General features: G+C 35.7%; 1 protein-coding gene and 1 long non-coding RNA gene across 3 annotated transcripts; both read left to right on the top strand.

Moving 5' to 3' along the window:
• The first annotated feature begins 662 nt into the window (after positions 1-662).
• On the top strand, positions 663-2,986 carry dph3 (diphthamide biosynthesis 3). Its single transcript, XM_006639155.3, has 3 exons — positions 663-863; positions 1,960-2,034; positions 2,637-2,986. The coding sequence occupies exons 1-3, from the start codon at positions 756-758 to the stop codon at positions 2,703-2,705; spliced, it is 252 nt and encodes an 83-aa protein (XP_006639218.1). The 5' UTR covers positions 663-755; the 3' UTR covers positions 2,706-2,986.
• A 15,039-nt stretch (positions 2,987-18,025) lies between these two features.
• On the top strand, positions 18,026-23,336 carry LOC107079505 (uncharacterized). 2 transcript variants are annotated; one of them, XR_011181682.1, is made up of 4 exons: positions 18,026-18,493; positions 18,900-18,994; positions 21,041-21,220; positions 23,090-23,336. It is a non-coding gene; the product is annotated as an uncharacterized lncRNA (long non-coding RNA). The 2 variants fall into 2 exon arrangements; XR_001480433.2 differs by lacking the exon at positions 23,090-23,336 and having other exon boundaries at positions 18,057-18,493; positions 21,041-21,389.
• The last annotated feature ends 1,110 nt before the right edge of the window (positions 23,337-24,446 follow it).

Here is a 24,446-nt window from a genome sequence, read left to right as displayed (position 1 = left end):
GGTTTCTGGTTTATAATTCAAAATTAGACATTAACTTATTTATTTTTAGAAACAAGTTAAGGTTTATTCCATGCTGAAAAGAGAAGAAAGGAACTCCCGAAACGTTGTTTTCTTTCTTCTCTTTTTAGCATGGAATACATCTATTACTTGTTCCTTTGCAGCTTACGCATGCTGATGCAGCTCCCCACCTGAACAGTGAACATATGAACATATGAACAGTGTTTCTCAAAATGCAAAACAACTCTACACCACAATCACCAGCCCTGCACTCCACTAAGGATGTGTAAGCTTGAAATCTTATTTTATGATTTAAACGAAATGTCAGCAGTAATCTTATTAAAATGGGGGTGCTGCTACTTTCTTTAGTACAGCCATAAAAAAAACAATTCTATTCGCAAAGGACGTTTTTTTTTCAGGTAACACAGAGTAGAAGAAAAAAATAAAAGGGCAAAACAAATAAACTTTGAGCTGTAAAATTATCTTACAATAATCCATACTCAAGTAAATTGGAAACTGTTAATCCCATAGCCAAAACACGCTACTGTGACAGTTATTAGAGATTTATTTTAACATAGTTTTATATAAACTATACCGGTAAAAGGGGATGAAGGGAGAAGAAATACCAGTTCCAAAATGCAACGCGCACATGACGTCAGAAAAACGCGCCGGTAGTGTGAGAAAACACGAGATCAAGGCAACGGCGGCAGCGTGTGGAATGTCACTTTCTTGAATATGTGTTGCTATTAAACGTTAAAATGTCTGTTTTTCACGACGAAGTAGAGATAGAAGATTTTGAATATGACGAGGAAACGGAGACATACTATTTTCCCTGTCCATGTGGGGACCGTTTCGCTATAACTAAAGTAAGTAATATGTATATAGTACAGTACATGGCCTTATTCAAGAATAGTCCTACACGTTTCTGTAGGTCTCAATTTACTTCAGAATTACTGTACTTAATTAATTATGCAGCATGTAATTGTAATTGTAATTGTAAAAATACAGTTAATGGATTTTTAAAGAAACTACGTATTTTCTCTTTTTAAATAAGATTTTGTATCAAGTGGTTTAACACGCTTTTCTGTTGAAATAGTTTTCGAAACTCACGAACGTCGGATCTAAATTAATAGTAATTGATTGTATTGCTAGTTTGAAATACAGGAAATGTCGCGAAGGACTGTGAACAATAACACTGTTGAGGGAAAGTTAAGTTCTTTAATTTAGGTAAAATTTGGGATATCCTGCGTTACCTCTGTGGAGCTTCCCTGGGAGAGTCATTGATTTTGAATTAAATGCGATTTTTTTACAATTGCAATTCCTCTTCATAGTCTGCGTTCACTAGGCGTGAATTAAAATTTTATTCAGGTAGTGTTAACTGATTGTAGTTCAAATGTTTATAAGTCAAGAAACAACTGATTAGTGTTTGTATTTTTATACTTTGGTGCAAAGAACCGTTTCCTGGTCTGTTTTTTTTTTTGTACCCAACACTTGTCTGCATAAAATAAAATGTGTCATGTGTCAGGTCTTTGCTCATTCTTGAATTTTATCTAAATCAATTAGAAATGTATTTGCTGCTTCTACAATGCTTGCTCATCATCTATATTTGGCATAATCTTCATATTTGACTAATGCACCAAATCTAATACAATCTGCAGCATTGACATAAATTAGGAAGAGTATGCTCCTTGTCCTATTCCCTGTTGTACTTCACAAATTAAATTACCCCCAACTTAAGCATTCACCCTTTACCTGTACTCTATTAACCAATTGTCAATTATATAACTTTTCCCTAAATGCATTTCTTCCTGTAATGTGAGAATTAGTTTTATGAACACCCTTCTGAGAAGTTAAATACACCACATCAAAATATTTGTCTATCCATTACCGTTGTTCCTTTCTATTAAAAATTGAGAGTTTATTCTGGTTTGTATGTGATCTGACTGATCTTTAACCTTCCAGGAAGACCTAGAAAATGGCGAGGAAGTAGCTACCTGTCCCAGCTGTTCACTAATAGTCAGAGTAATCTATGACAAGGTATGTTGAATCTTGTGCTAATATGTAAAACTATTTTTAACCATAAAGTCATTTTCAAGTCTTGCTAAATGCTTCTCATTTAGCAGTGGATTCTGTTCAAGCACCACTGAAGTGGAGCTCCCACAGAAGTGATGACAGCCCCACTACACAACATATGAGATGAAGAAGTGAGAAATTAGGGAGGCCAGATTGCGCAAGCCCACCAAGGGTTAACACCCCTTCTCACACCAATAGTATAATGTGACATTTATTGACCAAATATTCAGCACCTTGATTTAACAACTCATCAAAGGTACCTACTATAGCTTATTCCTAATTAATTAGGAAATTTTGTCTCAAGGTAAGGGTGCCACCTATCAGTTTGCCAACACTACTTCTATCAACAGTCTGTTAGTCCTGAGAGGTCTTCCATCTGTGTAATGAATCAGTCCTGCTTTGCTTTTTTTCTGACATGTAATGGTATCTTACTACATTCATGGGAAAAGTAGAGTTTTTTTACAGTTGAGAGGCATGTAAAGTAATTTATCTGCAATAGAAAAATTTCTCTCTTGTGCATCATGAGTTAAAATATTTATTGCATTTTATGTATTTCCTGTCTACAGGAAGAGTTTATGTCTGGGGAAATTGTGGAAGCACCTGGAGCAAGAACAGTTGAACTTTTGAAGAGCTGATGGGTGATGTTCAACCTATAGCTTTTGAACTTCTAGTGTGCACTAAGACTGTCACACAGGGGTGTTTTTGATCCCCTGGAGACAGAAGTGGCATCTCTAACCAAATTAACATGCAGACCGTACGGGAACTATTGATGCAAAAGAGAACAGTAACTAAATGTGCTGTCCTGGACACTTAAGGAAAGTGATGGTTATCCAACACAACTATCACTGCTGCGTTTTTAGATGTATTTTATGTAATTATTTATTTGGTAAATAAACACCACATCCTGTAGTTACTACATTATGCTAGATTGATTTATTTCATTTATTATTTTATGTAAAATCCATTTGAAATAAGACCTCACTTTTAACTTCAGAAACCAGAAACATGTTTATTTTAAGAATAAGTGGTTTGTAATATAATGTTGCTACATTGATTGCAAAGTGGAAGTGCATTAAAGAACTGTCTTATGTTCCAAATATAAGCATTGATATTAGAGAGAACGCTAAGATAATACAGGACATTTTTTAAATTCTGAATTCCACTGTTCAATGTTCAAATCAATGGATTACTGTTCTAAAAATATCTGAAAAGATAAAGAAAGTGAGAGCCAGCTTTTGAGTTGTCCAAGCTGTAAAAGTGCTTGGACAATTCAGGTTAAGCTCTCCAGCCTAGATGACACAAATTTACACAAGGGTCATGTCAGCCAGGAATGGGGACTCCCCAGGCAGAGTATCATTAGGATTGTGTTGGGATTCGTTAGCCAGAATCATGTCAGCTGTCAGTGTGACTCCTGCAACTTGCTCGATACCTGCAGGCTTGCAGCCACATCAGTGAAAGACGCCAGTCTTCCCCTTGGAACTAACTGTCCTGTCTAGCATTGTGGAGCTTGAGCATGTCAAATAATTAATGATTTACTATACCCTGCCAGTTCCAAGTAAGATTTGTTATAACTACATTAAGTCTAGAATAATCAATTTCACTTCACACTCTCGTATTAAGCAGTTCTTTTTAGTAATTTTTGAACTAGCAAATCTAATGCAATTTTATTTGTCATAGCATTCAATTACATTATCATAAAATCGATCAGCAGAAGTGCACTTGTATGAAGGATTCAAGTGAGTATAAAATGTATTGTTATAAGATACATGTTTTCAATTTTTTCTGAAATAATAAAACACAACGCAGGTGGAAAATTGTTAGAAGGATGTCTTTACACATGGTGTTTTAGGAGTATGAAATGACTGAGGTCCTTGAAACAATTAGATTCTAAAAAGCAAAACAAGCTAAATAGGATGAAAGATATCCTCTCATTTTTAGTCATTGTTGTGTTCTTTTTATATTGAAGCTACAGTATACTGAATTTATTAAGGTGCAAATCTTATCCTTTTCATACGTTTTATTTTGGGAGCAATTTAGGCACTGCGTTTTCACATTATATTTCTTAGCACTGGAGTTTGGGGGGGAAAAAGACCATTTGTCTTCCAAGCCTGGTGTTATCATACAATGTAAGCTAAAATTAAAATGTGAAGGATGCTTTTATGAGTAATTTGTGGCAACACATGGTTATCCTGCCAGTATGTGAGAACACTCTTATTCACAGACATTTTCAGCATGTCTCTGGCCCAAGCTGTAGCCCCCACCTGCTTCAAGACAACCACCATCATCCCAATACCCAAGAAAACCACAGTGACTGTCTTAATGACTACTGACCGGTGGCAACTAACACCTGTCACCATGAAGTGCTTTAAGAGGCTGGTCATGAAGCACATTAAGGACACCATTGCAAAAACACTGGACCTGTACCAATTTGCCTACCAGCCCATCAGATCCACAGATGACACAATCTCCATTGCCATACACGCTGCCCTATCTCATCTGGATAAAAAGAACACATACGCAAGACTACTAGTCATCGACTTCAGCTCAGCTTTTAACACTATCATTCCAGAGAAACTAGTCAAGAAACTCAGTGCACTGGGTCTCAACACCACCCTCTGCAACTGGATTCGGGACTTTCTGATAGGCAGACCTGGTAGGCTTGGAAACCACACCTGGGTGGTCCCCCAGGGGTGTGTGCTTAATCCATTACTCTCCTCCCTCTACACCCACGACTGTAAGGCCAAACACAACACCAACCCCATCATCAAGTTTGCTAATGACACCACAGTTGTAGGTCTGATCGCAGACAGTGATGAGAAGGCCTACAGGGAGGTCAATCTCCTTACAACATGGTGTGAAGACGACAACCTCACCCTCAATGTCAGCAAAACCAAGGAGCTGATCATTGATTTCGGGAAACTGCAAAACAGACATGCCCCTATCCACATCAACGGGACTGAAGTGGAAAGGGTCAGTAACTTCAAATTCCTTGGTGTCCATATCACCGAGGCCCTAACGTGGTCTCTCAATGCAATCTGTCTGATCAAGAAAGCGCAACAGCGCCTGTACTTCCTAAGACGGTTGAAGAAGGCTAAGATATGTCCCCAGATCCTAACTAACTTTTACAGATGCACTACAGAAAGCACACTGACAGGTTGCATCACAGTGTGGTATGGCAACTGCAGTATTGCTGACTGCAAAGCCCTACAGCGGGTGGTGAAAACTGCCCAGTCCATCACTGGGATTGCCCTCCCATCCATACAGGACATTTATGACAGACGGTGCTTGAGAAAAGCTCTAGGTATCATCCAAGACCCCACACACCCCAGCTACAGACTGTATGACCCTCTACCATCTGGAAAACGGTGCCGGAGCATTCGGACTACCAGACATGGAGACAGTTTTTACCCCCGCACAATCAAACTATTAAACTCCCAGCCTCTCTCACCTCACCTCTCACCTATGATCTGAACCTCACGGTGCCTTCTTTCTTATCAAAACTTCAAACACACATTGAAATCTACCTCTACCTTATATGTCAAAAAGCTCACTCCCCATAATTTTCTATCCTTTTATTTCATCCTGCTGATGCATGTTTTTGTACATCTGATGTTGTTTTGCACATTACCTGTTACCTTTTGTTGTTTTGCACACTGCCTGTTGTTGTTTTTGCACACTGCCTGTTGTCTCTGTCTTTCTTTTATTATACAATTGTATTGTTGTTTTTTTTGTACTACTTATCGTCTGAGAGCTAGCTAAATAGCATTTTGTTATACCATATATCTGTATATGAGTATAATGATGATAAACTTGAACTTGAACTTTCACTGCCTTCTCATTTCTTTTAAGATCTTAGAAAAAATGGTTGGAAGTAGTTAAGACTTACTAAGGGGGAATTAATCAAGGTTTAAATGTAAAGTGTGTGTTTGATCCCTTCTGCTTATTTTCTGGCAATTAAATACTTGTGTTTATATTGTAAGGCAAAAAATGTAAGTGTAAAACAAGGGTCCACTCTGAATTGTATTATACACAGCTGAAAAAGAGATTAGGAGAAATATATCAATGTCTTTTACTGATTTGTGTCAAACATGGCACACACAGAGATGCTGAACAGGTGCAATTATTCATTTTTGGAGAGTGGCCTGTCAATCAAAGAAGTAAGCCCAGGAGGCAAGACTTCAAGTTAATTTAAAGACAAACAAAATAAATGGATTGCATATTTGTGTTTCCATCAATATTGCTAAAGTTTAGTTTGCACAGGAAACATCTAAATCATAACAAATGTCGAAGTCTTTTGTAAGAGAAAATTGATCATTGAATTATATTTTTCTATTTTCATGTTTTCATTTTCAAGGGAAGCTTCTTTCTATTGTAATACCCTTATTTCCACAAGGTGGCACTGTAGTCCAAATTTAAATTAAACTTGTTCCTAAATCAAAAAGATAGTGAGAACTAGCATGTTATCTTTCATGATTTTGTACATTATAGCTTTGAAAACATTGAATATTTATTGATAGTATTATTGGAATATAAAAATATTTTCAAGCTGCACAGTTACAAGGATTGAAGGCTACAAATCATGTAGTGGGGGACTGTGGATGAGGATTATTATTCATTCTTGACTCTTATTTTGATAATATCTTGTCATTTCTCAATATATAACTTTATTCACATCTCATTGTTACAGGAAATCTTGACATTTGTATTTCTCTGAAAGCAGTCTGTTCTTTCAAATTTATACAAAGCTGTCTCCACCTGTACAGTTTTCCTAGAAAAAGGTCATGCACACAAGTAAAGGAAGGTTATCAGTTATCTACGTTTGTTGTATTAATAATTAAATTATCCTTATCTCTAATTACGATCTCAAGTGATTTAGTATTATAACAATATCAGAACATTAGCATTATGAAATAATCTGAACTACTACTGTATTCGGATATCCTCATTTTTGAAGGTTATTTGACAGGTGCACCATGAAAGTTTCTGCCTTGTTCACAATTTCTCAAAGAAGAGGAAATAATTTCAAGAAAATACCACTGTTTGACTGGTGTAGTATCCGTCATCAGCAACTGTTGGAAACGTTCTGCCCAGAAAATCAGAAATTAGTCTTGAAAAACTCCTGAAAAGCAGGTTTGATGAGTTACTTTAATACCACTTTAAAGTAACAAATGACAGGAGACCCATAAAATATTATAATGCTAGAAAGGAGCCTCAACTCCACTCCTCACATGCAGCAGTGTCTTCTTGATTTCATTCTGAGTTCTTAATTATATAATTGAATTATTTACTTAACCTTATTGCCAGGACTGAAGTACTTAATGTACTATGAGACCTAAAAATCCCATGTGGTTCCTAGTTTTTTTCCCCATGTTACCCAAAGGTCAGCAACTTTTATCAAATTTGTCATGAGAGTAGAGAGGTGTTAGCAAAATGAGGACTTACTGTAAGTTAGTGTTCACTGAATGACCACATAACAGCAACTGTAGTTAACTGGCTGAGCTTCACTGAAGCATTTTATTTCTGAAATGATGGCTGGTATAGGATGGCTCTCATTCAAGTCCTCTTCAAGCGAAGGTGGCAGGCCTGCTATCTTGTTAAAATGTACCGTACTTTCCCATGACTTCTTTTGTGCATCAGAATGTTATACAGTATATGCTGTTGAAGGAAAAAAACACACCTCCCACTTGCCAGCTTTTCTGTTGCAATTGAATGCACAGCTAGTCTAAAATGAAATAGTAGCGTATTACTGATACTGATATTATTCATGTTGTTCTTAGTTCTCATAGGTTTTATTCTCATAGGTGTCATTCTAATTTATTGCTTAATCAATTCACAACATTGCGGTGTTCAGTTTTATTTCTGTCCCAGAATCTTCCTGCAAATTACTATGTAATCAGTGTACTCCTTATTTGTGATAGGACACAATACTCTGACATAATGATAAGAATAATATAAACACATGTGCATCCCGACTTGCACCCATTGTTTGCCTGGACAGCGTCCTCCAATGATTGTGCTGGTAATGAGGTTAGAAAGTGGATGGCTGGAATGAATCATACTGAATGGAGTTAATAATGATGAAAAAATTAAATCTTATAAGAATATTACTGTTGTCTAAAGTGTTGTGCATTGCTGTTGGTAGTTCAGGAATGCAACAGCGGAAGGGATTGAAACTGAGATGAGATTCCAAGGGATGTTTTTCAGTCTAATCAAGCCAACAAAATGATGCAAGTAACAAAGTTTCTGGAAATGTTTTCTATAAAATTAAAATTTGTTTACAGATGTAGCTGACTTTAAAGACACAACATGGCATGTCTGAGATATTTGTCTAGAGCCATAGTGACCCAGTTGAAATGGCAAGAGTGCTTGTGTGTTCAGATTTAACTAGCACAAGCGTACATAGTAAAGGGTTGGGGTGGATGAGCGTTCTAATCTGTGGTCATCAGATCTTAACCACTTGGAATTTCACTCCTGACATTTCCAGAGCTTGGTTTCTTAGTATCTCTTCCCAGCTTTTACAGAAGAAGTCATTTTTATTGGAGACTTAAAATTCCCCCATACAGACAGGGGAATCAGCACTAGGAACTGAAATGGTAGATTTGGCTAATAACGGCTTTCTGACCCAGTTTATCTGAGCACCTAGACAGAGTAAGGTAATCAAAAGTGAGAGAACCATTGGGAAACTGATTATTTATGGAATGATTTTAAGTGTGTTTTGAAACTGGGCAGACTTAGTCCAAATCAAAAGTGTACAATTTCAGGAAAGCCGACTTCAAAGGAAAGTGATGGGTCTTAAGAGATCTGGCAAGGGAAAGGATAGGTCTGGGATGAGTCGAATGGGTGACAACAGTTTAAAAAGATTCTCTTAGATGTTTTCTCCCAAGACTCAGTTAATCAAAAGCCAAAACAATAACCCAAATGGCTCAGTTATAAGGGATAAGAAAACACTTCATAAAATGATTAAAAAGCAATAGTACCCAGTTCTAGAAAAGGATAACAATGAATTACATGCAAACAAATAAAAGGTGATATTAGAAAGGGCAAGAGAGAGATGGAAAAGAATATTGCAATGGAGGCTAAAATTAATAACAAAAAGTATAACAGCATAAAAACTGTAAAGGACTAAGTCAAATGTATCTGAGACAATAACAGGCAGCAGAGCAGATTAACAAAATTCTTTATTAAATACGATAATTAAATATGATTCTCACAGAAGTGGCAGAACTGTTTTGGACACTAGAAGCACTCAAGGTCATTGAATCCTCAGGGCCTAAGACATCTTACCAATTGTAATCAAGAAAACAAGAAATGTAATTCAGAAACCATTGAGACAATTCTACCAACAGTCACTCAACATACAGTAGATCTGGATCCCACAAACTGGAAAATTGCCGATGTGTTCCCATCTACAAGAAGAGAGGCAGAACTGACTCAGGTAATTACAGATCAATAAATCTGACTATCACATGCAGGGTTATGAGACAAATTATTAGAACTGAAATTGAGGATCACCAATACAAAAGTAATTTAGAAAAGAAAGATCTCGCCTAACTTAGAGTTCTTTTAACAAGCAACGACACCAATGGATACACTCACGTGATATGGTGTATCTAGATTTTCAGAAAGTTTTTCATAAAGGTTCCATGGAAGATTAATTCTCCAATTACAGGCTATGTGTTTGGGATGAGCAATGGTTAATAAATAGAAAATCAATAAAAGTACAGATACCAGGGTCACCACTATCAGGAGAATGATCTTAAGTCTTGTTAGTTAGTAAACTAGTCTTACTAGTTTTGATCTATACTGCACTTACACTGGAACTGCGGAAAACTGTGTAGTCACAAATACAATGTCTCATTTGGCCATGTATCCTTCCAAGTAATTGCCTGCTTATGTAGTAGCTTCTATCTCATGCATTTTATTTCTAAAAGTCCTTAAATACCTGATGCTTTGATGTTTATTTTTTTCCCTTGGGTTCTCTGTGTATCTTTATTGTAGATTTTCTATGGTTTTATCCTCTAGCACGTTAACTTACTAACTTCTTTAAAGCAAGAATGTAGACAATAACAGAGAAACATTTGAAAGAAACAGCTGAGTTTAAAAAGAACATTCATTCTAATTAGATTCATCATAACAAGATGAGTAAAAAAAGCTATCCCTCAATTCTATGTGATATTGTCAAACAATTGTAAATATGTATTTTAACTAGATTACACAGTCCACTGTAATTGAAAGAAATTCTTAAATATTTAAAAGCCCCTTGGTGCCTAATGAAATGGACAAAGTATTATCAATGTGTTAGAAAACAGTGAGCAAAAAAGTCCAGTAAAAGTACACTAAAGTTAAACAAATTGTAATTTCTGTTACAACAGGAATGAGTTTCTCATGGCTTGAAATGTAAAGGAATATGTTATCTCTGCCAGGGTGAAAAGCCATGGACATAGAGGGAAATCCTACCCACGTTTCTTACTTAATGATGAGTTGATATTGTTACCAAAGATGTGGGCAAGGGTGGTGCTGTTGTAGTGTGGGAAAAGGACCTGTACATTGCTGAAGTCTCAACAACTAACACAGCTGAATACTCTTCAGCTTTACAGAATCCAACAACTGGCTGAAAAGGAGGTTGTATCCACATCCTCATTTGCCACAAAGAAGTAAGATCAATAAGCAATTACTGTTACTTCTAAGGCTTATTATCTCATTGTTGAAAATCACATATACAGTATCTCTGTTCTGTTTCCTTCCCAAGATTCACAAATCTGACTACCCAGGATGCCCAGTTTTGCCAGCCTATACTGACAGTCTTACTTCAAATAGTAAGGATACTATCAAATCTCGATAGCTCTTTGACAGCTTTCAGTTTTATGGTCCAGAATGTTTTATGTTGACTACAGTCATCAAATACTAACATATGTACTTAACCTTTCTATTTCCAGATTCTTTAGACAAAGCCTCTCTATTTTACATCATGACCCTACAGTTGAAAATTAGCTACACAGCCTTCTTTCCTGCTTTTACCTTAACCTTCCATTGGACAATGGACAATTGTTGCAAAAAAAGCCATTGTATTACCTGAAAATACATATCCAGGAAGAACATAAACACAGTACACGGGTTATTTCAAGAACACTCAGTGGGCCAGCAAACTCAATTATTGCAAAAATAAAAGGTGATATTAGAAAGGGCAAGAGAGAGATGGAAAAGAATATTGCAATGGAGGCTAAAATTAATAACAAAAAGTATAAAAACTGTAAAGGACTAAGTCAAATGTATCTGAGACAATAACAGGCAGCAGAGCAGAGTAACACAGTTCTTTAATAAATCTGATAATTAAATATGATTCTCACAGAAGTGGCAGAACTGTTTTGGACACTAGAAACACTCAAGGTCATTGAATCCTCAGGGCCTAAGACATCTTACCAATTGTAATCAAGAAAACAAGAAATGTAATTCAGAAACCATTGAGACAACCCTACCAACAGGTATATATGTGATTTATATTGTAAATATATTTTATATTGTATATTGTTTATATTTATACTGTTTATATTGTAAAACAGAAAGATGTGTGGCTGACCATATTAAGGATATTATAACTGTGGGGATCAAACATTTTTAAGAAGCTGATAGTTCAGTTCACAAAGCTATTTTGCCTCTCTTGCTAATGACCACACTGACCTTCTTTTCTACATAATTTCACAGGGATTCAGAAACTCCTAAATCATTTATCAGAAGCCAAAGTATCCATAAACTAGGTTCACACCTTCCTTTAACTTTCAAAGATCAGCTAATTTCATTCTAGATCTCCAATATTCATCAACAGATTTCTGCTCTCCGTTGTCTCCCATACTCACATCTGTTTAGCTCTTTTTTCTCACCATCCCCTACCCATCCTCACATTGTCTATCTTTTCATCTCCTTGCTTTTATATTTCTGAACTCTCATTTTCAACCACACACCCACATTCTAAGAAGACTCCAAGAGCCGAAATGTCTTTTTTTCTTAATTTTGTTTTAGTTTTCAGAAACTGGGCATGAGGTATTTGTTGTTTTTATCACATTACATTTCCATGAAAATTAGTTCACGGAACTCTCATGTTGTCTCATGATGTCTCATGAAGCAGAATTTCATTAGTATTACTTAAAACATTGCTAAATCACATTCACTACATTACCTAAAATGAATTCTAGTAATTCAGTTAAAAGCATATTAAATTAATGTTTTGCAAATATATTTAGATCATTCATTTTGGGAACATCACAGGGTTCATGCTGAAAGTTACATAATGATTTAATTTAACTGACATTTTGTACAATATTGAGCAAAGTGAAATTAGCTTTTTAACAGTAAGTAAATATTAAATTTCAAGTGTATAAATATCAAGAATATCTTCTGATGGAGTATTTGAAGTATAAAGAGGACATAAGCAGTGGATATGTGGTTCCCAACATGTTTTAGTTTGTATATTATAAAATGTATTTGTAAGTGGAGAACTGGTTTAAGTCCAAAGATGCATAAGGTAAAATGAAGTGTAAATGTAACTGAATTTAGGCAGGAATGTGAGTTTGAAAAGAAAAGTGAAGAATCTGGTTTTATGTCACATCTAAGCAGGTATATATTTTGCGTGAGTGATATCAGTAAGTTCATCAGAATGCATTGTTGATAAGACTGTCTTCAACTTACAATATACTATTAGGCAACAAAACCCTGGAGTGTATTGTTCGTTTACTGATTGGAGGTAAAGTACTGGAGAGGTACTTTAACTGATTGTGTAACTGTAGTTAAGCTCTAAATGTTTTTAATCCTTGCATGTGTTTCAGATATTAAATACTCTACATACAGTCTAAATTCCTCAAGATCATGTCCATGTAAAAGAGTGAAAAAATAATATCCTGTTTAAAAAGTAAGTTGTAAATATCTAAGTAATTTTTTTTTCAGGTTAAAGTAAAAGGTCATGTTACCAGATCAATGACTAGAGCAAAACAATCAACTAAAGCACCTGCACTTTTTTAAAAGATATATCCTTTTAGAATGAGCCAACACACACAAGAGATGCGCACCAACTGTCTCTACCAGAAATGCAGTCTATGAGTAGAGTAAGAAAGTTCGGTCTTTTATTGGGCAAAAAATATTTTTCAGGAAGCATAGAAACTAAGATTATAGGTAATATAGGTAAACAGTTTTATCTTAATTTTTGTAAATACCATACATTTTATTATTATTCAACAATATGGCCCTTGCTCTTTAATATACATACATTCTAAGGACATTGATATTTTTAAAAGTGATGAATTGGTAAATATTTTTGTAAAGGGTTTACGAAAGTCTATGTTCTAAAACGGCATTGCACACCTGTCAAAATCAGCACATCAATAAGCCCTGTACGCCTGGGGACATATGAGAAGTATTAAATTGCTTCTGGGAGTCAGATCGGGGATAAGGGCTCACAGTCTCACAATATCCACAGTCAGAGCAAGAATCTAGAGAGCCAAGTGAATTCTCCAAGAGAGCTGACTTTTTCCAACAGTCGTGGTCACAGACGAGACATGAGTAATGAAAGTAGAAGAGAAATTCATGGTACTGAATAAGGCATTGACCAATTTGGATCTTTTTGTTTAGGAAAACAGCAAAAACTGACTTTCCAAATGTAAAGAAAGGATTCATTAAGGAGTGAGGTTTCTTTGGAAAGGACCAGTTTGATCATCACAAATTAGCAGGTAAAGCTGATTTTAATTGTCAGGCTATATGATCAGATCATCAATAATAAAAGAATCAAACAAATGTGATCAAATACTCAAATTAAAGGTCAACCCGTTTTTTTTTTTTGCTTTCACATGATTTCTTGATTGTTTCTTTTCTGTTCTTGAAATTTAATTTAATATAATAGGATATTCAAAAGTAAATAATGGTGTGGGAAACTTGCAGAGATAATAAAAGCTCCTATTTTAACTGAAGAGCAGTAAAGAATTGGGCATTCCTTTAATTATTAACATGCTGTAAATGTTATACATACAGTGTTTTAAAATGTGTTTAGTTTGATAATTTTGATTATTTTCAAGTAGATTGCCCTGGAAGAAGTAAAAGACCACTTGTGGCATAATACATATAACATATATAAGATAGATAAGTTAATATAATAGCACAGGACAGCTGTTTGGCCTGTTGGTGTAAGTGAGGTATGGGCTGGTCATTAAATATCTTAAATGACTGTGAAAGAGGCTATTCAAGATATACTTTATCCAATACAGAGAGCTGAAGCCAATCCTGGCAAGCCATGGGCACAAGGCAGGATCCATTCTGGCTGAGACACCAGTCCATCACAAGTCACACACACACACACACGCGCACGCGCACGCGCACGCGCACGCGCACGCACACGCCAGTTTTCCCAGAAGCCAAGTATCCTCTAGTATGTCTTTGGACTTTAGGAGGAAACTGGAGTGCCTGGAGGAAACCCTTGCGAATATTGGAAGAACCTACAAACTTAATGCAGAGAGCATCCCAGGAATTGAACTCAGGGTCCCTGGTCAGCACTGTGCCACTTTGTTGACCCATTCCTGTCTTTGTTTATCATAATATCAAACAAGGTAAGGAATGGATAAGAAATTGAATTCCCAAATTAATTTGGAAACCATATCAGATCATATGTGCTTTCAATATATCCTCAAATCCTCTTTCTTGAGTAGGTTTACCTTATTTTTACCTTTCTAAACAGGTCATAGAGACTGTCTTGATTTACACATTTTCCATCGTAGCATTTTTCAGAGATTTCTATCCCAGACTTCCATTAACTATTTGGACAAAATCTGCAGTTCAGGTGATGAGGCTGGATGTTGATTGACTAATCAGAAGTCGTGACCATTATTGTTTTGTTTATTACTCAATGTATATACATTTATATAAATATAATTTAAACAACAGAGGGATGTAACAAGTTTATAGTTTTAAACTAGGGAATTATGTTTTTAAATAGTGGTAAATCATTTTCATGAACAGTATGTAGTAATGTATAAACAACAGCACTGCCTCTCAAAAATGAGATAATTTATTAGATAATTTTACAATTTTATGGTTAATTATCTAAGGTTCTAATCTAAATCTAATTACCTTTCATTGAAGAGAATATAAGAAAATAAAAGTCAATAATGCATATTAAACTAACAAAAAAGATTGTCCTCTTATGAAACTTATAGCACACTTCTTATTTTGGAAATCTTTGTTGAACAAAAATTGGCATGTCACATTTAAAGAGTCTTTGTATTCCTTTGCGTTATCTAAATGAAAATCCTATGGTAAGAGAGGCCTATTAACAATTGTTCACTCATATTATCATCATAAAAATATATGTCATGTCAATTATCTAGTGGTCTATTGTCAGTATATCATAGAATTATAAAACTACATAATTACAAAGTTATATAATTGTATGTGTTCCTTAAAATACTTTTATTACCACATTATAAATACTGTATATTGATTTAGGATTCTTACATTGCTGCTGCAGTATGGAAAAACTCGAAATAGTTGTGTAGTTGTAACAACAGTGGCCCTCAATGAATAAGAATATAAGAAAGATAAAAGAATAGTCCATTGAGACCATCTGGCCATTTTGATAGTTATTTGATCCAAGGATCTTGTCCAGTTGTTTCTTGAAAAACAGTTCAGTATATCTGCATCAACAACTTATCTAGGTGGCTCCTTCCAGAATCCTGCAATCTTCCGGGTAAAGGAGTGTCTCGTGTTTCCAGATTTACAGTAAATGCACTTTCTGTATGTTTGTATTCCGTTCTTCATTCAGTCAGTTGACTTTGATGATGCCCTTGAAGATTATGAATACTTATAGACTTTTTGTTCAAGACTGAAAAGGGTCAGTTCCTTCAGTCTGTCAGTGTAGGGTATTCCCTTAAAATCTGAAATGTATCTGGTTGCTCTTCTCTAGATTTCAGAGTAGCAATATCTTTCTATACAAATGTAATTACAATTGTATACATTAAGCTAAATGGTGCTTTACTAGTACTTTATACAAATTCAATACACCATCTCTTGATTTAAATGATATAGTATGCTTTTTACTATAAATCTCAGCATTTTGTTTGCCTTTTTATTTGCTTCCCTAATTTGTCTAGAAGGTGTTAATGGTGGATCAACATATACACCTCGGCTAAGGGTTAGTGTTAAAAAGTGCCTTCTCAGTATTTCCCATGTTGTATTCATAGTTTGTTTTGACTACCTGCATGCAAAACCCTGCACTTGTCTAAATTAAACGCCACCAGCCTGGTGATTGTCCAGCCTTGAATTTTATCTCAATCTTATTGGATTTCATTTGCTAGTATTATATTGCTTTTGAATCCTCCTAACATGTTCTAATCTACCAAAATTGACTAACTAATCATACCAGAATCTAGAACATTGATATAAATGAGGAAAACTGGTGGTCCTTCTACTGTATGTACGGAGTCATCTGGTACTTCACTAAACCGGACATCACCCCCACTTGAGCATTCACTTCTCTTCCCCTGTTTTTCAAAACCCAAGTCACCCTCCAAACACTTGTGGTTTTCTAAATGCCTGATGCTTGCAATTTGAGAATTAATCATTTCAGTGGAACTTTATCAAAACCCTTATGAAAATCTAAATGCAGCATTTCATATTCCCTGTGTGCATCCATTAGTGGTGTTGTTTGTTCAAAGCACTCTAACCTAAGTTTTTTTGGCTATTTTTAGGTTATTCTTTAATCCATGTTAACTATTTTAGGATATTACTTCCATATAGTTTAGTTTGAATAATTGTCTCCATAACCTTAGATGTGGGACACGTTATAATGTAATATCATGGAAAAATTTCAATTTATTGCATTTTTTATTACATGTGGGAACAGGAAGTGGTAAGCTAAAGCCTGTAGTGTCAGGAAGTCAGAAACAGAAACATTTATTGACAAAACAATCAAGACAAAATGACAATTAACTGCACATAAAACATCTCAACAAAATAAACAATAATAGTCACTCACAGTCTAGCCCAGCATCTTCTAATCAACGTGAAATTTAATATAATTAAGATAACCTGGTTTAAGCCCTGTTCTCTGAATTTTGATTGAATTTCAATCATATTTGTCATTGAAATTCCTAAATGAAGAGCAGATCATGGCGTAATAACAAATATCTTCTGTTTTTCAGTTATTGTAACTGAGATTGCTTTCAAATGAATCCCTAAAGAATTTTCACTTGTATATCTTCATGATTATCATAAAATAAGATATCATACATATCTGTCACAAAGTGCTTTATATCCTCATAAACACTTTATTTCATAGTTTAACAATAAGAGATTTCTGCAGAAATAAGTAATACATGTTTGAAGGTATGAATGTTAAAGTAATTCTCTGTCCCTTTCTATATATGGAATGGCAAAGAAAGGAAAACAATAAGTGCTTAACAGGCAGAAATATAGGACAGCCAACCACATACCCAAGATATCATGAATGCTGACGCAAGAGCTAACAATCCAAAAATATGCCAAATACAGTCAATATGGAGAATGGAGCAAACACATAAGCAATGTGGTTTAATTATCATGAAAAACAGCCCCACAGTACCACAATTCTTAGTGTTAATCCTGGTTATAATACAGTACCTAGGGTGTGTGACAGAAGATCATGCACAGGAAGCACAAGCTGACTGATATTACAATCTGAAATGTGCGTAAGCATAGACTACTGACATTTTTTTAAAGGGGTAAGAGCTTCCAATGTAAATAGTGGATTCCCATACAAAACCAAGATAAAATACAAAAAGCTATATCAACAGAGACTACTATAATAATACTTTGCATCACACAGACTTCATGTTAAACAGTACATTGAAACATTGGTTTTCAGTAAATGTATCTCAGTAATAAAATACTAATCTAGGTTTTAATTGATCTGTAATCACATATGACAATATAACAAATTGAGTACAGTATAAGATTATTTTTATAGCCCAAGTCCTAAAAGAAACACTGGCCATTTCAGCAATATGTTTATGTAGCAAATCGATGCTTCCCTGTTTAGCAACAAAGCTTTCTGGAATTCTTCAAAAGTCAGTCTTGCTTTCTTCTGAAACTGGTTTTCTAAACTTTCTGTACTTGTCCTTTTGTCTACAGCAAACAATAGGAGGAGGGTTCTGCTACTTTAGTTTGGACTGTTCCCTAAAAATAGCACATGAGAGGTATTCTGGAATGGATATGAGATAAGAAGCCAGTTCCAGTCCAGCTACAAACCCTTTCTAATCTCCTGACTTGCAGGATGGCTTTATGAAATCTGTGGTACTGCTTTTAGCCCCATGCCTCACGGACAGGACAGCTGTCTACATTACACAAGTAACAGGGCTGATATTTCTCTAAATCCAGGAACAAGGGGGAAGAAAGCTAAATCATACTGTAGGTAAGATAAAAAGAACTGCTTATTCCATCACAACATATCTATAGATTCATTGAACCTGATTGGCTGCCAATATTTATTTTAGATGTTAAATAAAAAACAAACCCCAGAAGAACAACTTAAGTACAGATATTTTTTTTTCAGTCCTCATAACCTTGATCCAAATCACTGGGGGGTTTGTGTGGGTTTGACATGCAGATCTGGTCTCATTCTAGTAATCTACAGTATTGATATTTTCACAACACACCTATTACATACTGTAAATAAATAATACTGTTGAACTGCCTGTCTGGTATGATTTGAAGTAGAAATGCACAAAGCACTTAAATGACAGCAAATTATTTTAGTCCACAATTATATAATGTGTAATAGGCCATTTTGCATTATGGTTTCTCTTCCTCACTCCTAGACCAACATGGTGGAATGCCATGCTTACTATTTTCACATAAAATTACTGGACAGCCTGACACCTGGTACCACTCAGTTTGACTCCTGCTTCTCCCGGTAAGCACAGCAGTTACCTCTTAGTGGCCATGCAATCACATCAGCAGTGCTTGGCCAATACAGTACCATCCAGCCATGGACAAGATTTAAATGGATAAATCATGTATTGCACCAGGAACATCACGTAACATCCACATTCTCACTTTGGTGTTTCAGCTTTCACTTAATCTTGAACTTTAACTGACTCTCTCATCTTGGCAGAAGAACCACAGGAGGAACTCCAAAGAGTTTACAAATCAAAATGTACAAATAGTCTTCATTTCCATATTTTTGTAATGGCTTTTTCACCAGTGATATGCATTCTAACTGTAAGAATGAATATATCACTGTGCATTAATTTTAGAGCCACCGAAATTCAGACTTGAAAACAAAAGAGCACACACCTGTGGGCTGTGGTTACAAGTAGAGAATTCTGACTATAACAAGCTACAAAACGTTTGGTCCTACGGCACTGAGTCACATACTGTAGGACTGCCATACTGTAATTTCCACAGGGTAGATGGGTGCCCTGGGTTTCCAACAAATATAAACATCAAAAGGCCGATCTGTCTGTAGAGTCCTGGACAGCCAGCTGCAATAGCAGCACTATTATAAGTTTTCCAGTGGGCGCATTAGTCAAAATGTCAGAGACTGGTATGTGGTTTCACAATGATAAAGTTTTGACAGACAGTTCTTGATACTAAAATAAAAGACAACTGTTAAGAGCTACAATGCCTCTGAATTATTTGGCCAATATTTGGCAGCATTTGGGGATTAGTGTGCAAAGAAGATTCCAAATTTGGATGATTTTACTGCTGTCATAATTCCTTTTAAAAAAATGTAATTAACACACGCCACTATGAAATGTCTTCATCTAAGATATTTAATATTTTACTTTGATAAACACCGTTGTGTATGTGTAACCATTAAGCGAAGCTGATTTGTTGCTAAGAGCTACAGTACAGCATACTGTAAAGACAAATTACCTTATTTTAGCAGAGTGAAAACATAAAATATTTGAGGTAATATTCTACAGTTTATTAGATCAGTTGAGACTTTGTGGAGGAAAGTGGAGCTCACTGTTTTTACACAAGCTTAAGCAACAACAGGCCTATAGAAATTTAAGGTAGGGAGATGCTCCTTTTATTACAGTTTATTGAAAGACGTCACCAATGAGTTGACCATGTATATATTTTTTTATTTTTTCACTATTTATAGATATTTACAGCTTTTCTTAAAAAGATCTTTGTATTTTTTAAGAAAAGCTGTTACGCAGCAGCCACTGGAGAGCTGTACTACAGTGGGTGAGTCGAAAACCAGGCCTGGATGACAAAATGTTAAAATGCAAGCGGAGAATGGCAGGATCAGAAAGTAAGGGAGATCTGATGCGGGCAAAGGAAACTCCAAAAAGAACGGGCTTTCGAAAAAGAAGTGAGGTTTCCAGCCAAAAAATAAAAAAGGGAGGAAGCTGTCGAGCCGATGGTGTAAGAATAATTAAAAAAGGGAAAAAAAAACACAAAGGTGAGGAAAAATGTCTAAATGAAAATGATAAAAAGGGAAAAAAGGAAAAAAATAAAAGACCCAAATGGAAATCCGCTGTATCATTATTCAGGGAATTCAGGGAATTGAACAAATAAGCTTTACTTGCTAGAGCCAAAGCCGCTCGCACAACCAGTAATAGTAATGACAGAGCAATGATAGAATAGTTCGAGGTGACTTAAATAAGGCACCTAATTAACTTGATTGAGAACTACAGTAGGCTAATGCTGGCTTAATTCAAAGGCAGCCCTATCTAGTTTGAGTGGCAGGCTCAGAGCGAAGTGGGAATGTTGCTAATGCAGGACGCGAGTCGGTCCTGGCCTGGGCATGAGACAAAAGCTTAACATATAGATTGGTAATCTATGCCCTTTGAAAGTTGCACCCTTACGAAGAATAACAAAATACACAAACAGCAGCTTCAGTAAAATAACAAATAGATTGTGCCTGCTGAGAAACTTTGTAACTTCAGATACATAGGGTATGATAAACACAGTTGTAACCTGATCAGCATTCTCTCCTGTCCATTAGTGATGAACTCAAGATGGACGTTCTTGCCTGAACCGCATTCCCCAAGCAGCAATGGGGAATGACCTGCCATCCTCAGTCACCTGAACAACCGATCAGAAATGTCAGGGAAAGCAGCAAGATCCTCTGTGAGGTGTCCGCACCAGTGGGCGAGAAGGAAAGAACATCTTACTGATGGAACTTGTGAGGTTTTTCATTTCTGGGAGGGGGGACTTTTTTTATTTTTATTTTTTTATTTTATTTCTTGTAACTAGTTTATAAATGTATTGTCAATTCAAAGCTGTTTTAACTAAGTAGACACGGGTAATTATGTATTGTGAGTTAAACGCAAATAAAAAGAACTATAACTTTTCTTTTACTGTTGCATTTATTTGACTGTTTTGCCAATGATAGCCTGGCATGTGACAGCCTGCCTCCAGGTGTGCCACACTGCATGTTACTAAGGCTTGTTTTAATTCACGAGAGTTTGAATTCCTTCTTTTACTAAAGGACATTCATTATCGAACCGTTTAATGCAGAAATTTATCTCCAACATAATTAAACAGTTCTAAATGTTAAACTGTTATCTTTATCTATAGCTGTTTGCCAAGTCTGTTCATTTCTGTCATATATTAGCAGATGGGAGCTGTTGGCCTTCTATAAAAAGAAAGACATCTAGAAATTCAAGCCTGCATTTTGTTTCTCCCACCAACTACCCAGTCTCGTTAGAAATTGCATCATAAGATGTTTCTGAAGACCAAGTTCTTTTTCTTCCATATTACTTCTATGACAAACATAAGCTGGAAAAAAAATCTATTTTAAACAAAATATTGTGCTTAGTTTTTTTACATTTTGTCTGCTTTTCACTTAATGTTTAGCCTTCTGCCTGCCTTCTGTAGTGATCTTCTACTGATATTTCAGACGATTTGGTTCAAGCTTAGTTAACACTGACAGATCTAAGATCTGTATTTGGTACTTCAAAAAGATTACTTTTAGATTTATGGGTGTGTAGAAAGGTGATTTTAAAGAAGGGGAACATATGATAATGAGTCAATTAAATTTGATTGGTAAATGTGATTCATATTAATCGCCGTTTGTGAGGCTGATCATAGATTGTCTAACTTGAAATGTCCTTGTGTGTTTTTAAAGATTTCTTACATGAATAAAAGACTTCTAAATAATGAGCTTTGTTTCCTCTCACACACTAAACTGAATTAATAACAATAGGAGTCCTGTGTTTTTTAGGCCTTCTATTGATTCTCATTTTATTTTTACTATCCTATACTGCTCTGAAATTAAATTACAGGTGAAGTGAAAATATACCAAAAACAAATGGTTTTTACAAAAAGATAACACAGGGCTTGTAAAAGAGATTTTAACCTGCATGGATGTCCCTGATCCTCTATTTATCAGAAGATTCAATAAATGATCTTTTAGTTTAACACCAGTCTGGTGCCTCTATTTCTATTGATTTCATTGCAGACTGTCCCAGCATGCAATGTCTATGCTCAAAAGCCTGAATAATTTACAGTTAGATTGACATGGAGATCTTCCATGACCTTTCACTGTATCTGTTTTGGCAGTGGTGGTAAGAGCTGGATTTTAACACCACCTTGATTACTGCTAGCCTGACAGCTGTTCCTATCATCCCTGGCAGCCAAGCAGCCTGGCAGCTTTATCTTATGCTTAAGTGCAAGGGTGATTCCTAACTTCATCACACATAGTGTTGAAGTGGGACCTTGTCAGAAAAGTATTTTCTGCTTACCTAATGTGAGTAACTCAATATCTCATAGACGTCAGTGAAGTTCTTCCCGTTTTCTAAGAACACTTGAAAAAATTACCAATAGGTAAAATAATTCTTGTCTCTTAATGTGGTTATCATGCAAAGCAAATTCTGGAAGATTCACTGAAATGTAATCTAAGCTACAGTACGAGCCTTATTCCCCCATTTTTATCCCCATTGCAATGTGTGGAATGGACTTTTTATGAACAGACTTTTTAACCAGTTTTACTGACCCTTGTGTACAGTAAATATCCTGGAACATTGGCTTGATGTGAACCTTACTGTTGCAGGTTCCAGAGTGAACCTGAGGAGGAGAGGTGGCCTGTTGACATCACCTCCAGACAGCATACCTGTGACTGAGCGGAGGATTTGAAAAGTCCTTGACAACTGTTGGTGCTGATGATGTCCCATAATTTCTAACTTTTTCCTGTCCTTATGACTCCTTCAAGCAGAAGGGGCAGCACTGAACATCACTGGAGTTTGGCTAGATGGAGGCGGGAGTAGTAAGTTAGGCAGGATGCTCAATAGCATCTTTCACATGGCAGGTATGAGGTGTGGTTTAGCACTGTAACTTTTCCATTAACCACGGATCCTGACAATATTGACATATTGTCCAGGTTGGTTGGCACTATTTGAGTATATCTGAGGAAATAACCAAAATAGAAAAGATAAATACAACAAAATCAATATTTTGCTGATTCAACTCATCTGATAAGTATGCACTCTTTAGAATGCTATTTACATCACTTGTATGAATCTACATAAAATATATGAGAACCGTAATAAGATTGAGTTGATGACAGTGTCATTATCTGAACCATTTTTTACTGCAACTACATAAAACACAATAGAAACAATTGTAATTTCTGGCTTGAAATTAATCACATTTCTATTTTAAATTCTCCAGCTCTTAAGGAGCACCTGTAGTTACACTTTCAGCAAGAAGTCAAGACATGAGGCAGGAACTGAAAATTTGAAATATCTCTTACCTTCTTTTAAACAATTGTTAACCAAGACATCTCTCGCACACCGCTGTTTGCAGTCTTGGCAGCAGGAATGGATGACTACAACCATTTAGATCCTGTTTCAGGTTTTTAATTAGCTATTTATCAAGACTGTTAAGCTTAAAACAACTAAGTTAAGATTTATTGTGCAAATAAGTTCAATTTAGTACTTTAGGTCAGTGGTGGAATGAAAAAAGGGGAATTCTGCAGATGACTGAAGACTGGAGGTGGCAATGGCATTGCTGTTCACTTAGGAATAGCCCATTGCTGATGTTTTGTAAACTACATTTAGTTTCAGTTGCAGTTTACACCACTTTATAACTCCTCGGAGTTGTTGCTGTTGCCATTGACAGATATTTTATAAAAACTCAAAACTCAAAAAACTCAAAACAGTGTGCCTCTCGTGGAACAGCATTAATTCATGGGACATATCAGAAGTTCTGGAAATACCACGTTTGGGTTTTCACTTTATGTGAGTGAGCACGTTTTTTTTATTCACATTTATTCGTTCAGCCGGGTAGCTAAGACATTTCGAATTTAACACTGTGAAAATGTATACATTTCTCACAATTTGCAAGTTCTAATTTTGTCGTAAATGCATTTTAGTATGTAGCATAAGCAATATAGCATGTTTTTAATTTGC

The sequence above is a fragment of the Lepisosteus oculatus genome, chromosome 15, assembly GCF_040954835.1.
Source record: "Lepisosteus oculatus isolate fLepOcu1 chromosome 15, fLepOcu1.hap2, whole genome shotgun sequence".
Lineage (NCBI taxonomy): Eukaryota > Metazoa > Chordata > Actinopteri > Semionotiformes > Lepisosteidae > Lepisosteus > Lepisosteus oculatus.
The sequence above is the reverse complement of the archived record's forward strand: the minus strand, read 5'-3'. Positions and strand labels throughout refer to the sequence as shown.

Excerpts from the sequence above, each read along its gene's own strand:
- dph3 (XM_006639155.3), top strand. The coding sequence starts at position 756 with ATGTCTGTTTTTCACGACGAAGTAGAGATAGAAGATTTTGAATATGAC. Across the intron at positions 864-1,959 it reads ACCGTTTCGCTATAACTAAA|GAAGACCTAGAAAATGGCGA; the intron begins GTAAGTAATATG and ends TTAACCTTCCAG. Across the intron at positions 2,035-2,636 it reads TCAGAGTAATCTATGACAAG|GAAGAGTTTATGTCTGGGGA; the intron begins GTATGTTGAATC and ends TCCTGTCTACAG.